Source organism: Solanum dulcamara, chromosome 12 (assembly GCF_947179165.1).
Source record: "Solanum dulcamara chromosome 12, daSolDulc1.2, whole genome shotgun sequence".
In the NCBI taxonomy this organism is placed as follows: Eukaryota; Viridiplantae; Streptophyta; class Magnoliopsida; order Solanales; family Solanaceae; genus Solanum; species Solanum dulcamara.
Window position 1 is genome coordinate 4537693 of NC_077248.1, and position 15561 is coordinate 4553253.

The 15561-nt window shown below is 35.0% G+C and overlaps 2 protein-coding genes and 1 non-coding gene across 4 annotated transcripts; 2 read left to right on the plus strand and 1 right to left on the minus strand.

The window, feature by feature from the left end:
- Positions 1 to 6753: 6753 nt before the first annotated feature.
- Positions 6754 to 7904, minus strand: LOC129876567 (protein S40-7-like). Of its 2 annotated transcripts, XM_055952028.1 has the most exons (2): positions 7145 to 7888; positions 6754 to 7035 (listed from the first exon to the last, which is right to left on the minus strand). In XM_055952028.1, exons 1-2 carry the CDS (start codon positions 7854 to 7856, stop codon positions 6986 to 6988), a joined length of 762 nt encoding a protein of 253 aa, XP_055808003.1. In that variant the 5' UTR covers positions 7857 to 7888; the 3' UTR covers positions 6754 to 6985. The 2 variants fall into 2 exon arrangements, with proteins under 2 accessions (XP_055808003.1, XP_055808004.1); XM_055952029.1 differs by having other exon boundaries at positions 6754 to 7904.
- A 3600-nt stretch (positions 7905 to 11504) lies between these two features.
- TRNAL-UAG (transfer RNA leucine (anticodon UAG)) lies at positions 11505 to 11584 on the plus strand. Its single transcript has one exon. It is a non-coding gene; the product is annotated as a tRNA-Leu (tRNA).
- A 520-nt stretch (positions 11585 to 12104) lies between these two features.
- Positions 12105 to 15487, plus strand: LOC129877702 (uncharacterized). The gene is made up of 5 exons (XM_055953232.1): positions 12105 to 12342; positions 12808 to 13055; positions 14191 to 14303; positions 14801 to 14941; positions 15026 to 15487. Exons 1-5 carry the CDS (start codon positions 12114 to 12116, stop codon positions 15276 to 15278), a joined length of 984 nt encoding a protein of 327 aa, XP_055809207.1. The 5' UTR covers positions 12105 to 12113; the 3' UTR covers positions 15279 to 15487.
- Positions 15488 to 15561: the final 74 nt, after the last annotated feature.

A 15561-nucleotide genomic window follows, 5' to 3' on the forward strand; every position in this document is an offset into this window, starting at 1 on the left:
TGTGCTTAAAGGTGAAACACACCAAAAAGGAGAAGCATCAACCGCGTCAGCAAGTTCATTTGAAGAATCAACGATGATGTGGCATCATAAACTTGGCCATATGTCGGAACGAGGTTTGAAGATTCTTGCTGAGCAAAAACTTCTTCCAGGGCTCAAAAAGGTTTCACTACCCTTTTGTGAGCATTGTGTTACCAGTAAGCAAAATAGACTGAAGTTTAGCAGTTCCTCTGCTAAAAGCAAGGAAATACTAGATCTGGTTCACTCTGATGTCTGGCAAGCACCGGTGGAGTCTCTAGGAGGAGCGAAATATTTCGTGTCATTTATCGACAATTACTCCAGGAGAAGTTGGGTGTATCCAATCAAGAGGAAGGCACATGTTTTTTCAGTTTTCAAAGAATTCAAAGCGCGGGTGAAACTTGAATCTGAAAAAAGATCAAGTGTTTGAGGACAGATAATGGAGGAGAATACACTGGTGATGAATTTAATAACTTCTGTAAACAAGAAGGTATTAAACGGCAGTTCACGATGGTATATACTCCACAACAAAATGGAGTAGCAGAGCGGATGAACAGAACTTTGTTGGAACGGACAAGAGCTATGTTGGCAACTGCAGGGTTGGAAAAACCATTCTGGGCAGAAGCAGTCAAAACCGTCTGTTATGTGATCAATCGGTCACCATCAACCGCAATTGATCTGAAAACGCCAATGGAGATGTGGACAAGAAAACCAGCTGATTATTCTCACTTACATATATTCGGAAGTCCTGCTTATGCTATGTACAACACCCAAAAAAAATTGAAGTTGGATCCAAAATCTAGGGAATGCATTTTCTTAGGATATGCTAATGGAGTCAAGGGGTATCGCTTGTGGGATCCCACAGCCCGCAAAGTGGTAATCAGCAGGGATGTTGTATTTGTTGAAAACAAGATACAAGCAAAAGAAGGTAGCACTTCAAAAGAAAAATTAGAGACTACTACAGTTGAAGTTGAAGAAATAGAAGAAGTTCCAGTTTCTTCTGAAGCAGCACCAGAGCACGAAGAACAAGAGCAAGCTGAGATCGAAACTCCAAAAGTTCGACGGTCAACTAGGGAGAGAAGAGAACCAGCTTGGCACTCAGATTATTCTATGGAGAGTAATATTGCATACTGTCTATTAACAGAAGATGGAGAGCCTTTAACCTTTCAAGAAGCTATGAAAGGCCAAGAATCATCTCTGTGGGTGGCAACAATGCAAGAAGAAATTGAAGCTCTCCATAAAAATAAAACATGGGATCTTGTTCAATTACCACAAGGAAGGAAGGCCATTGGAAACAAATGGGTCTACAAGATCAAACGCAATGGTAATGATCAAGTGGAGAAGTATCGTGCAAGATTGGTGGTGAAAGAATTCGCTTAGAAAGAAGGTATAGACTTTAATGAGATATTTTCTCCGGTGGTTCGACTCACAACAATTCGAGTAGTCCTGGCGATGTGTGCTACATTTGACTTGTACTTGGAGCAGTTAGATGTCAAAACTGCATTTCTTCATGGAGAACTTGAAGAAGAAATTTATATGCTCCAACCAGAAGGTTTTGAAGAACAGGGAAAAGAGAACTTGGTTTGCAGGTTGAACAAATCTCTATACGGTCTCAAACAGGCGCCGAGATGTTGGTATAAGAGATTTGATTCCTTCATTATAAGCCTTGGATACAACAAACATAGTTCAGATCCTTGTGTTTATTACAAGAGATTTGGTGATGAAGATTTTGTTATTTTGCTGTTGTATGTTGACGACATGTTGGTAGTAGGCCCCAACAAAGATCGTCTCACAAATTTAAAGGCACAGTTGGCTAGGGAGTTTGAAATGAAGGACTTGGGACCAGCAAACAAGATTCTAGGGATGCAAATTCACCGAGACAGAAATAATAGGAAGATTTGGCTTTCTCAAAAGAACTACTTGAAGAAAATCTTGAGACGCTTCAAGATGCAAGACTGTAAGTCAATTTCTACCCCACTTCTTATTAATTTCAAGTTATCCTCAAGTATGTGTCCTAGCAATGAAGCAGAGAGGATGGAGATGTCTCGAGTACCGTATGCATCAGCAGTGGGAAGTTTAATGTTCGCCATGGTATGTACAAGACCTGACATTGCACAAGCAGTGGGAGTGGTTAGTCGGTACATGACTAATCTTGGAAGAGAGTATTGGAATACTGTTAAGAGGATCCTTAGATATATCAAGGGTACCTCAGATGTTACAATGTGTTATGGAGGATCAGACTTTACTATTAAAGATTATGTTGATTCAGATTATGCAGGTGATCTTGATAAAAGCAAGTCCACCACAGGTTATGTGTTTACTCTTGCTGGAGGAGCTGTAAGCTGGATTTCAAAACTGCAATCTATCGTGGCTACATTTACGACGGAAGCAGAATATGTAGCAGCTACACAAGCTAGCAAAGAGGCAATATGGATGCAGATGTTACTGGAGGAGCTTGGGCACAAACAAGAGAAGGTTGCTCTGTTTTGTGACAGTCAAAGCGCTTTGCATCTTGCAAAGAATCCGGCATTTCATTCAAGAACAAAGCACATACGAGTTCAGTATCACTTTGTCCGTGAGAAGGTGGAAGAAGACAGTGTAGATATTCAGAAAATTCACACCAATGACAACCTGACAGATATGTTTACGAAGCCGATCAACAGTAACAAGTTTATATGGTGTCGATCTTCTATTGGCCTAGCAGAAACGTAACATTACAGTAATTGGGTAGAAAGGATGGTGTGAAGAATTAATTGATTCTCAATTAAATCTTCAAGTGGGAGAATGAAAGAGAGACAACAAAGGAGGCCAACAGAGTCAAAAAGGGAGGCCAACAAAGTCAAAAAGGTTGCCTCCCTAATGACTTTGTTGCAGCCTTCCTTTGTTGAATTGAACATACGCGTTTTGAAAACGCGTAAAATAATTTTACGCGTTTTCATTCTCCTATAAATAGAGGGTCTCTTGCCCTCATTTTAGATCATCCTAGAAAGAGAGAGTAAGAATACAAAGAGAGTTATACACCAAGATAAATATTTTAGTCTTGAGTGTCCTCTTTAGTAGTTGTTCCTTTTACAAGAGAGAAGTGTTAATTGTTTTTTTCTCCTTGTATTTGAGAGCTGTGTACTCCATATTTTTATAGTGAGATCCTTCTACCCCGTGGTTTTTCCCTTCTATCATTTAGAGGGATTTCCACGTAAAATTCTCGTGTCCAATTTATTTTCATTATTTTCATCATTTTCATCATATCAAACTTTAGTTGTGGTGCTTCCTCCCCCAACAAACATCAACCTTCATGTAGAGTCAAGAAATGCAAATTTTAAATTCTTTAATATAAATATATAATTTTAAGTCAAAATTATTGAATTTCATCAAATCCGTATCCACCGCCGTGAATTTATTATGCTAATACGTGGTAATAATAGAGCTCGCTGTTTGTAACTTGAAATTTACAAATTATATGCCACGTATTTAGGTGCTTCTTTTCCATCTCTGATTTGGATAATTAGGCCTTTTAACTAAGAATACAAACCTTAGAAATTAGGAAGTAGGATTATCCTAATTGTGTACTCTATATATACCGATAAAGATATGTCATTGAAAGTACAGTAGTCTTTGCACACATATACTTACTCTTTTCACTCTCAAAATCCATCTTATTTCAAAATATTAATTCCATCTTAATTCCTAATTTCCAAATAAAATTTTCTTCATGGAGAAATCAACCACAAACACTGAAATTGATGATCCAACCAACAACCCTAAGCTCTATTATGTGGCCTTGGGGATATTGATGGGAATGGTTTTAGCATTAGGTGTTATCCTAGCTTCTTCATTGCTTAGGACTATTACACAATTCTTAAACCCTAAATTTTATCTTATATCATCAACCTCACCATCTCCTAGCGTTTTTATAACAAGAAATTTTATGGATGGTTTAATCTTGCACAACCCTAACAAATGGAACCTCATTTTCATCATCAAGAACCCTAATAATAATTATATTATCTACTACGACGATCTTGAGGTGAAAATTACATACAATGACAACGTTTATTGGCAAGCCAATGTTTCTCCTAACTTCCATCAAGAGGGAAAAAACTCAAACCATCATTGATGTAACTTTTGGTGCTTTGAATGATACTAATATTGATTATATAGTTGATTACGTTGTTCATGATGTTCATGTTGGTCGTCCTACTAGATTTGCAGTGAGATTAAATGGGAAAGTTCAAATAAGCCATCGTGAAGCACATAATCGATTAAATTCTGGAAAATTACAAGTTTCTTGTGAAGGTTTGGGAGTTGAGTTCTTACCAAATGTCAATATTGGAACGTTAGCGGTTACCTCAAACGCCTGCGACGTACTTTTGCGACCGTTAATTTGCTGATTGTCATGGCGCAGATATAATGAGAGGATTGGGAGCTACGAAGATCGTTTTGATGTCTTGAGAAAATAAGACCTAGGTTTCCTTTGTTTTCTATATCTGATCTACTCTCTTTGACTTAAGGAAAGACACACATAGAGTGATAGATACCTAGTGATTAGATTCCTTTGTATTTTCTTTTATAGAGGACGAAATTTTCTATTTTTCCACTGAAATTCATGAATATTATTTACATATGTTGTCCTTTGCAATTCTTCTCTTTGATGACACTACAATGGGGACTTACTCAACAAATTAGTAAGTTCCTTTCTATTTCAAAATGTTTGATAAATATACATATCACATATGTATGAATATCAAATTCTACTTGACTAGTATACATTTATATAATCACAAATCCGAATACAAATTGGTGTGTGCCGTTATTTTGGCTAGTGGTATGAAGGGTATGGAACAAGTACTCTTAGTTAAGTAAAAGCATCTTGACATGATTTTGTGGTGCTTCAATATTGAAGGAAGATAAATTTAGTAAACTTTTTTTTGAGGGCAAAGGTTGAAGGACTTGCGTATTAGGTCATATAAAGGTAGAAGTGCAGGCCTATTATTCCCTAGTTTCAGATGTTGTGGTTGACTAAAAAGGTCGACTCTAGAAGGACTTCTATATTGAACTTTCCTCGCACTCAAATGTTTGCATTTGATAAGCATGACAACATATAGCATGTTCAGCATATAAAGAAATAGATTATGCTGGTGCTTTAGATGCACTAGAGCTCTAAAATGCCAGTATTTGCACCAGGAAAAAGGTTATATATGTCGCGCTTGTAACAAGGACTACTTAGCTTGTACAAGTGATGCATCAACAAAGACACATTCATGCGTTTCAAGTTTGATTCTTTCGGCTGATGAGTGTGCCATTGCTCATGCAAACAACATATATACCTAGTGTAATTCCATATGCAGGGTCTAGGAGGATAAAGTGTATGTATACCTAACCTCTACCTCATAGAAGTAGAGAGGTTGTTTCCGAAAAATTCTCAGCTAGAATAATGCAGATCAAAGCATTTAAGAAATTTAATACAAAAGTAAAGAGGACACAACAAATAATAGGAAAAACATAACATAGCATTCAAAACACAAGGAGCAATAATAATAACCAAATAATGCAATAACTGAAGCACAGGAGTGCCATTGCTCATGCATTTGGATCAAACTTCGATCATCGAAATCTGATTCTGGGTAATTTCTTTTACTTCCTCCGGGCTCCATAACTTGAAATCAATGCAGACCAAACCATGATTTGAAGATATCAAGGGCAACAGTCAAAGATTGATGTTCTACAACAGCTTCGATGGCAAGAGCATCCAATGACAAGACTAGTGTGAAGTGCTTTGTGTCACAGTCAAGATACATGATGCATTCAAAGATAATGCCTAATGGTGTTGGAACGGAAATCATGAGAAACCAAGATGCCATTCCAATAGAAGAAACAAACAGCTAGGTGGACAGAGTTGCTCGAAATTTACACTAGTGATACTGGTGAGACAAGGAGATGATGAAGGTTCTCGGCAAAATAGTGAAGGTGTGTTCAAGTTGATGTGAACAGAATCATCACCACAAAAGAGAAAGATACATGATACTTTCAGCTGTTTCAGTTAGTTGAGGAATTGCTAGATAAAGGACACTATAAAATCATGGTAAAAGCAGAAGATTTCTCAAAGGAACTACTGAAACTTGATTCTGGGAAACCAGTCCACTAATTCAGTTCACACATTGTGGAGAAGTTGCAATAGAAGTCACCTGAACTATTAGATAATGTTTATGATTAAATGCGATCAGCTATGGGGAAATTGACAGAGGAACTATCAGAACAGGATAATATGGTACCGTTCAAACATGAACATGGCAACAATCTATGAACTTTCACTATAGACATAGCAAAGATAACACAATGGCTAAAAGCTAGAGACTTTTTAACTTACAGATAATGAAGTGCGCCCAACAGAATCATATAAGATCTAAAAAACTATCTTTGCATTAATATTCAAAGAGATCATTGCCCAAAATGTATATGTTAATACAACAAATCACCCATTTTTTCTAGATAATAACCTCAGCATCTTTCAATACACTTGAGCCACATTAAAAACTGAAGAAACTTGTAAAAACATTTCTCTATTGCCTATATACAAAATATAACTAGATGAGAAACTGCTAGAAACTTGATTCTGGGGGACCAGTCCACTAATTCAGTTCACACATAGCACAGAAGGAGCAAAAGAAGTCACCTGAATCGATAGATAATGTGTATGATCAAAATGTGATCAGCTATGGTAATTCGACAGAGGAACCATCGGGACAGGCAATGATCTATGAACTTTTATTATAGACATAGCAAAGATAACAGAGATCAATGGCTAAAAGCTGGAAACTTTTTAACAAATAATGAAGTTCAACCAACATCATATAGAATTTGACAAAACTATCTTGCATTAACATTCAAAGAGATCATTGCCCAAATTGTACCATGTTGATATAACATATCACCCAATTTTTCTAGAAAATAACTTCGTCTTCTTTCAATACACTTAGGCCACATAAGAAACTGAAGAAATTTGTAAAAGTATTTCTTCATTGCCTATATACAGAATATAACAAAAACATCAGGTCAGTTTATAACTTTAGATATCTAAAACAAGATATATAGTTATATCAACATTCATTGAGCATATTTCAATCCTGAAAACCTGTTTGGCGCCACACAGCATTGCGAACCTGACGAAGATCCCTTCCCTTGAGAGTTCTTCCAACACCTTCCAGCACCGAGAAAGTGGTTCTAGGAGACCTCATTGATCCTCGGGCCACCATCTCGTGCGGCGGTAACATCTCATCGTCAGCATCATCGTCTTCAATTTCAACTTCAGCTAGGTCGCTATGCTTTGGTGTCTTCTTCGCCATCATTGGAACATTGACAGGAGCTGAGTGCTGGAAATTCCTCGCCGGCATGGATTTTGAGTGATTAAAATTATTGTTACCTGATGGAGGCTTAGGAATCGAAGGAAAGGCACGTGAAAACGGTATCACAGTAGAAGGCGAAGATGAAATCGGCGATTGCGGGATCGACTCCGTACTAGAAGGCGAGGAAGCGATTGAAGGCTTCCGACGTACAACAGGCAGATTAGTTTTCTGTTGATCCTCCGCTAATGCCGCGAGAATACCGAACTTCTCAGGCTGCCGGAAACTATTTCGTGAAGGAGAAGTAGAACGGAGTTGAGATTCAGTCAAAACTCTTCCAGTCCAGAACACGTCATCTTCGTTGAGCTCATCATCATCGGCGACTGGTTCATCTATCCCACCGCCGAGAGAAGCATCACTCAACGGCGGGGAGAAGACGCCGAGAAACCGATCGGAGGATGGAGATTGACGGTGGCGGAAGCTAACGACGCCGTTTTGATCCATTTGTGTAAAAGTTCACCAACTTCTGCGTTGCGTATGTGAAAAAACGTCAGTGATACAATCTTTTTAAGATTCACAGAGATTTATGAAGTCATGGGTCCCACTTTTCTATCGAACGACTTGGAATAATTCACAACTTATCTAACGGTGGATGCTTTAGCGCTGCGACCATAACGTGGCGATAGGACGCAGAAAGTTCTTATTCAACGGGAAATGTCATTATCTATTCTTTTCAAGAGTGATACTCATATATATATATTATATATAAGTGTTTTTAGATATTATTTTACATTAGAAAATAATTAATGGTCTTATATAATAAAAATAATATTAAAATAATTAAAACGTAAAATAGAAAGGATGAATTATAGTTTTTTAAATTTAAAAATTTATTATTCACTTCTCTATAAATAGAGAAATAGAGAGCAATATAGAATGTGGTCAATGAGTGAACTCTTTATTTTACTCTTCAATTATAAAAAATAGAGAATAAAATAGTGTATGGTTGAAGATGATCTTATGTATTAGAAGATATTTTTATGGTGTAGGAGTTTAGGCCGCAACTTTCAGCTTGTATATAATAAAAATATTATTAAAATAATCAAATCGTGAAATAGAGAAGATGAATAGTAGTTTTTCAAATTTAAAAATTTACTATATACTTCTCTATAAATAGAGAAATAGAGAGTAATATAGAATGTAGTCGGTGAGCGAACTTTCTATTTTACGAAAAAAATTTAAATTTGCTTTTGCACTATATGATAGAAAGTTAATTTATTCTCGGTTAATAAAAGTCTCCTTTTTTCATTCTAGTTGGTACGCTTCTAGAAAAAGTAAGTTCGAGCTTGGATCTAGTATGAAGAAATTAAGAATACTTTTTTTTTTTTATCTTTTTGAGTTGCTTTATTGGATCGATCTCTCAAAATCTTTGATTTTTATTTGTAGATATTTTTTATTAAAGAGATTTGAATGAATCTTTTTCTTTCAAATGTGTCTAAATTTATATGATATTTTCATATGAAAAGTCAATTTTGATAAATTTTTTAAGATAAATTAAATTAGACCAATTTAATATTTTAAAAATAAAATTTTATAATTCAAAAAATTATATTAAAGAACTATAATTTATAATTATTTTCATCACAATATAATAAAAATATATTTTAAAATATTGATTCGAATCCACAAATACAAACAAAAGTCACAAAATTGAGATGGAGGGAGTATTATACTATTATATGTGATTAGTCATTTTGTTTTTTTTTCCAACTTAGGAGAGGGTAGAAGCCAGAAGGTCTACTGATGTTATACACTGCAAACAAGCACTCATTATCCTCTAAAATCAATCATATCCATTAATAGAAAAAACAGACAAACACCTTCTTTTTTTCCTTTTTATGACGTTTCGTTTCTAAGCACTTTTTTTCGTCTCATTCTTTTGTCGTATTTTGAGTTGTTACGAAGTTTAAGAAAATAAATAATATGCCAAATGTATTAGAATGATCTTGAATGTTATGATCTTAAACATCTCACATGAAAAATTGAGAATAAAGATTTGTTAATGTCTAAGATTGATAAGTGTTTTGGCACAAAAGTTGTTGTCCATTCAAACAATGATCATTTCGAAATCTTTGCCTGAAATTGAGAGGAAAATCAATGAAAAACTTGTTGTGAATCTGTCTGAAGCTCAACAGGCTGCCTCGGCATTTAAATTCTGTGGCTGAAGTTTAAACGGCTTTCATGCGTATTCTTAGTTCATTCAAGGAGTCTTTAAAGAAAATTCTTTTAAGAGGGGAGTTTGACCAGTACCCTGAAGAAAAGAAATGCATTGCACAGCTAGACTGGTTGAAATACTTGATCAATACTCTAATGAGTTGCATTTCAAGAATTTCGACCAAAAAGAAGATTTTTTGATGGAAGAGATTAGGGCTTTAGAGGAAACTAATGGGATTGGATTGCCCAATTTCCTTCCTAGACACCTTTTCCTAAATGTACTGCAAAAAAGAGTCAAGGAAGTTGCTTTGATTCCGGAGGATTTCATGGACATGATTTCATCTCATGTTGATCAAGAAAAGGATTAGATCAATAATGTTTCTACTTTTTTTGTTCATGTTCTTTTGATGTCAAACTACCTAGTACTCCACTTGCTATTATGTTTTGGTTTTTGTAAAATGCCTGTTGGCTTCAAGGGTAGTATGTAGTTGTTGTCTTCCTAGCTGTTTGCTAAATGCAAATGAAGCTATTTTGTCCTAAGTGAATTGCTCAGAACTTATAACAGAACTTTTATTTGAAGAGATTCTGCAAAGTTGTGTGGATCATTTTTCATCCAAACAAAACTCAGTATCTTATTGAAGTTAAATTCCAAACAAATACTAACAAGAACACCATATACAAGAAGCAAACTAAAGGAAGTACGCAATTGACATAGAAAAACAGCTAATTATTTGTTCATTCGTCAAGACTTGAGACCAAGAGACCGATCCTTACGACCATCACCAATAGTGGCGGCACTGAGTGATCGGGGATTGATTGAAAATGCAGGTTCAACCTATCGACCATCTCCCTCTTAACCAACTATCTATTTGTGTTCGTCGCTCGATTGAATGTCAAGACTGTGATCTGATGAAAAAAATAAGCCATCTATATTAAGTGATATGTGAGCAAGACTGTGGTCCCACAAATAAATAAAAATCGTCAAGTCATACGTGAATTGCTCAGCCGTGCGCTTGGAGATAGTGGTCCTTCAAAACCAGAGGCTTGTATCCTTCTGTTAACCATGCAAAACATTTTATACAAACTTAAAACTCATCTACAGATTATAAGCTTTTAAAACATCAAATGGTGTGAAAATACATACATTTTCTGGAGGGTTCTCCAATAATAATAACAATATTATTCATATTAGAAAATACTACCAAACAAATAGGCCCTTAATTCCCCAATTAATAAATCCAATGCACAAATGTAAGACAATTAATCTGTTTTAGCATGTTGTTTTCCTTGTTTTTCGAAGTACTAGCTCATATTTATCCTACACAATTACATATAAGTTTAATTCTAATAATTACTATCACATATAAGTTGATTTCTAATGAGTTTTTAGCGATAAAATTTATTTACACCAACAATATATAAAAATTAAAATCTGTAACAAATTCTTTTTATAAAGTGAACCACCTACACATAAACACCACACACATGAGAGTAATTAGCTAAACATCTACTTTGAATTAAAGCCTAATAGATAACCGATAAAATGTCCCTCCCTCTCAAATTATTTCGCGATTTCTAAAATTTAGAAGTTCAAGACATGTAATGGTTTTTCTATTATTCGTTATGTTTTTTTTTCGTGTGTTGTGTTGTCTTTCAACTGTTTTATTATTTATTATATGAGCTAAAGATTTTTCGGAAATAACTTTTTTATCTTTTCAACTATTAAATTATACTGGATATGTATGTTGTAAGTTGTTGTTAGAAGTTCAAGACAAAATAATTATTTTATTTTATTTATCTTTAATAATAATTATTTTTGAAGACTATAAACAACTCAATAAAGTAAATATCTAATAAAAAATTATATCTTAAGATATTAATTAATGTTGAACGTCTAAAAGAAACCATAATATATTTTTGTGAACAGAAAATGTAAATGACAGTTTGGCCGAGTGGTCTAAGGCGCCAGATTTAGGCTCTGGTCCGAAAGGGCGTGGGTTCAAATCCCACAGCTGTCATGTTTTTTATGTGCAATTTGTATTCATTTTTAAAGACCTTTCTAAATTTTTTTTATACATAAAAATTTCGAACCTCATGAACATAAAAATTAATTTATATCAATTTTTTATAAAATAAAAGAATTTGAAATTTATTATCTTACATTACATCACTACATCTGTGGCACTATAATATCAACAAAATTTATAATTTTAAATATATTTAAATATTCATGTGATCATAAAAGAAAATTATTAAAAGTATGGTGAAAATTAGTGAAGTATTTTTTTCGTCTCAATTTCAATTGTATTTTTCGAACTTCAAAATTCACATAAATTTTTTGAAAATTTTAATATATTTTAAATTATTAAATATTGTGATTTATACAATTTGAATTTATATAAAAAAATAAAATTCCACACCAAAATTCACACAAAAATTAAATTGTTTGGTAGTTAAAATTAAAATTCAAGTTATGCCACGTAGATTGAGATATGAGAAGTATTATTTATAGCAGTTAAGGAACTCTGAAGCAACGAGACATCAATAATGTCGAGCATTTGCAGAACGGGCCGTAGACTATTGAACCGGGTTCTCACCATATCGACGCCGTATATCCATCGGCCACACCGTTCCATCGCCACCGTAGCTTTCGAAGAAGTCCGGTCTTCGCCGGAAAAACCTTACGATTGTACAGCTTTTATAATCCACGGCCTCTTAGGTTCCGGTCGAAACTGGCGATCCTTCTCTCGTTCTCTCGCTTCCTCCCTTTCTGCAGGTACTTTAGTCAATCAATTTCAAGCTAGTTTAATTAGTTGCGATCAGTTATAATGAATATTCTAAATTTGTTTGTATTTCGATTAGTTTCATTCCGGTACTGGTAAATAATTTTGTGCTAATTAATCGAATTGACATTCCTTCACCAGGAAATTACACTACGTAGATAAATAAATTTTATTTGTGTGTATATTTGCTATATGTTGAATTCGATTGATCTTTTGTATGTTTAATTTGGGAGAATTGGTTACAATTTGAGCTGAAAAGTTTTATAGTCATCCTCATTTTTACCCATAAGATCCAAAAAAGTCATTTTCTTTTATTCAATTTGTAAGTGACAAAGAAATCTTATTTGGTCGTTTAATTCTTTATATTTTGGCTCCTTTACTGGAAGCAATTCTGTCGCGTCTCTGCCTGTAAGGTTAAAATTTTACAGCTTATATGCTTTTCTATCTGTTTTTTTTAGATGGCGTAAATTGGAGGATGGTTCTTGTGGATTTGCGGAATCATGGGAACTCTGCTAAAATTGAAGGCTTCGTGCCACCGCATGATATGGAAAATGCAGCAAAAGATGTCGCTAATTTGATGAATTCACAGGGTTGGGATTGGCCTGATGTTGTTATAGGGCATTCCATGGGTGGCAAAGTTGCCTTGCAATATGCTGAGAGCTGTTCTCGTGGGGCATACGGACAATCGGCTCGATTGCCCAAGCAGGTGCTTGCTCTTTCTTGCAATTGCTTTTGAACTTCATTCGACATTCATGGATAGCTGATCTGATTAGCATTTATGGATTCGTTTATTACATATTTATATGGTGAAATGGTTGTTCAATTTTGCACAATTTTTTTCTGTCCTAGTATCTGGTTTAACTTCTTTTTTGATGTACTATTGTTATTAAGATTTTCTTGGCAATATGCAAATTATCCCATTGCCTATTTAAGCTATGGTCTCCTTCATTTAGTTCAATCTGTTTACAGTATGTTTAAATGAAGTTTTAGCTTATCCATGATAATACCATGTAATCCTTTAAGATGATGGTCTATTGAAAACAACCTCTCTACGTAGGGGTAAGGTCTGGGTATGTTGTTGTTGTTATATGATAATACCATGTAAGGAAAGAACCTTGTTTCTGGAGATATTTGAAAGAAGAAAAATGGAAAAATAAAAGACATATACTTTAGCTCTCTCTTCCTCTGTATATGTAAGTTGTTCTATCTTTGTTTTGCTTCTTTGATATACGTCTATAGAAAAGTATTCTAACCATGAAAAAGCTACAACTGGATGGTTGCCACTTGCTTGTTTATATATAACTTTTTCATATTGGGGCAAATGGAGAACTTGCAGAAGTTTCTTCATGTAGGTTTTCTTTGTAGAAATACCTTACGTTCATCATTACTATCTTTTATTGGTTTATGTTGTTGCCTTCAAACCTCTTATTGTCATTCCCTTGCACAAAAAATAAGTGCTTAACTTTTGATGTAAGCTAGATCTACGTTGTGAAATGATGCTTAAAAATTAGTCTTTTACTTGGAAATCCTCGTAATGTTAGAGTAGCTACAAATTTATGAAATCAACATAAACACGGTAAACACATACACTGTCCGAGTTAGCTTGGCAGCCAAAACACACTTCCTAATTTGGTTATGCTGCCACTTTTACAATCTTCTCTAGTAAATCGGGAAATCTTGTGCAAAAATGAGTCACATGGGTACTTCTGTGGAATATACAGGTTCCAGATAAAAAGTCTGAGTAATTGACTACTTTTAACTGCCTCTGATTGTTTCACTTGCATCATGTCTTTGCTGAACTCTTATGCTAATTTATAGTTCTCTCACCTGATGCAGAACAGCTCTGGGTATTGGATTCTGTCCCTGGAAAGGTGAACCCTGAAGATAGCAACAGAGAAGTAGAGAAAGTTATGCAGACGCTGCAGAGCCTACCTTCATCAATCCCATCTCGAAAGTGGAATCTCTATTCCTTCCTATCACCTTTCTTTAATGTGATATATGCATATTTTGGTTGTGTCTAAGTTATGCTCAAGATGTATGTGTCATTTTGGTGTCCAGATTCATACGACATTATTAAACCAGCTTCGTTTCAACAAATTTTGGATGATCCAGCAACTAGTCTAGCTAATTATTAACGGTTGGTCTGTAACATTCAATTGGACCTAGAAATCAGCAGGACTTGGAACGGGTGTAAAATCACATATTATGTGGTTTTTGCAGTAGTCTGACACTTGCAAACATTTATGTTTTCTGTACTATGTCGTAAATTATAACTCTTATGACCTTGCGAAGTGTCATGTTTAAGGCTTAATTAGCTTTTCGGAAGTTGAAAATACCAAGTACTACTTGCACCTCTTTTTGACTCGTTTAATCTTGCCTACCTGAATATTCTCATATTAGCTTTACCTAACATGTATTCTCATTATCTCTTACATAAATCTTGCATTTCAGATGGCTGGTAGATCACATGTTGAAACTTGGGTTTTCTAAGGCATTGTCAGAATGGCTGGGCAGCAATCTTGAGAAATCAGGGGATAACATGATGTGGACGTTTAATATTAAAGCTGCTGTAGAGATGTTTGATTCTTACAGGTAAAACCAGATCCATTCTTCTTCAAGAAATTCTAGTGATTGTACTCTTGAAGGTTGTTTACTGAAAAAATTGGAACTTTTTAGGGAGGAAGATTATTGGCCTTTGCTGGAGCACCCACCTAAAGGGACAGAGATAGCGATTGTGCGTGCTGAGAAAAGTGATAGGTGGGATTCAGAGACTGTCCAGAAACTCGAAAGCATTGCCTCTAATGGAACTGGTGGATCCGAAGGCAAGATGTCATATCATCTCCTTCCCAACTCTGGTCATTGGGTTCATGTCGAAAATCCAAAGGGGCTTCTTGAAATTATAACTCCCAAATTAGCTTCTCTTGTTTAGCAAGTTTCTTTTCTGGTTTAGCAAGTTTTTTTTTTCCGATTCATTCTCTGGGATTTGTTATATGCCAAGTGAAAGAGAACATGTGAACTTACTTTTTGCCATACTTGAGCATTCTGTGCTTGCATATCTGATATCCTTCACTATTGTTTCCTGCTTTCAATAATTGAAAAGTGATGAATTCCATTGTTGCAAGAATCTGGTTTCCAATATTTACTGATCATAAGCTTTCCTCTACTCGAAAATCTCATGGCTGCGTGACTTTTGCGTGTTCGATGTGTGAAAC

Coding starts and splice junctions, on each gene's coding strand:
- LOC129876567 (XM_055952028.1), bottom strand. CDS start 7,856: ATGGATCAAAACGGCGTCGTTAGCTTCCGCCACCGTCAATCTCCATCC. Junction 7,036..7,144: donor TGCTGTGTGGCGCCAAACAG/GTTTTCAGGATT, acceptor TTCTGTATATAG/GCAATGAAGAAATACTTTTA.
- LOC129877702 (XM_055953232.1), top strand. CDS start 12,114: ATGTCGAGCATTTGCAGAACGGGCCGTAGACTATTGAACCGGGTTCTC. Junction 12,343..12,807: donor CGCTTCCTCCCTTTCTGCAG/GTACTTTAGTCA, acceptor TGTTTTTTTTAG/ATGGCGTAAATTGGAGGATG. Junction 14,304..14,800: donor TCATCAATCCCATCTCGAAA/GTGGAATCTCTA, acceptor CTTGCATTTCAG/ATGGCTGGTAGATCACATGT.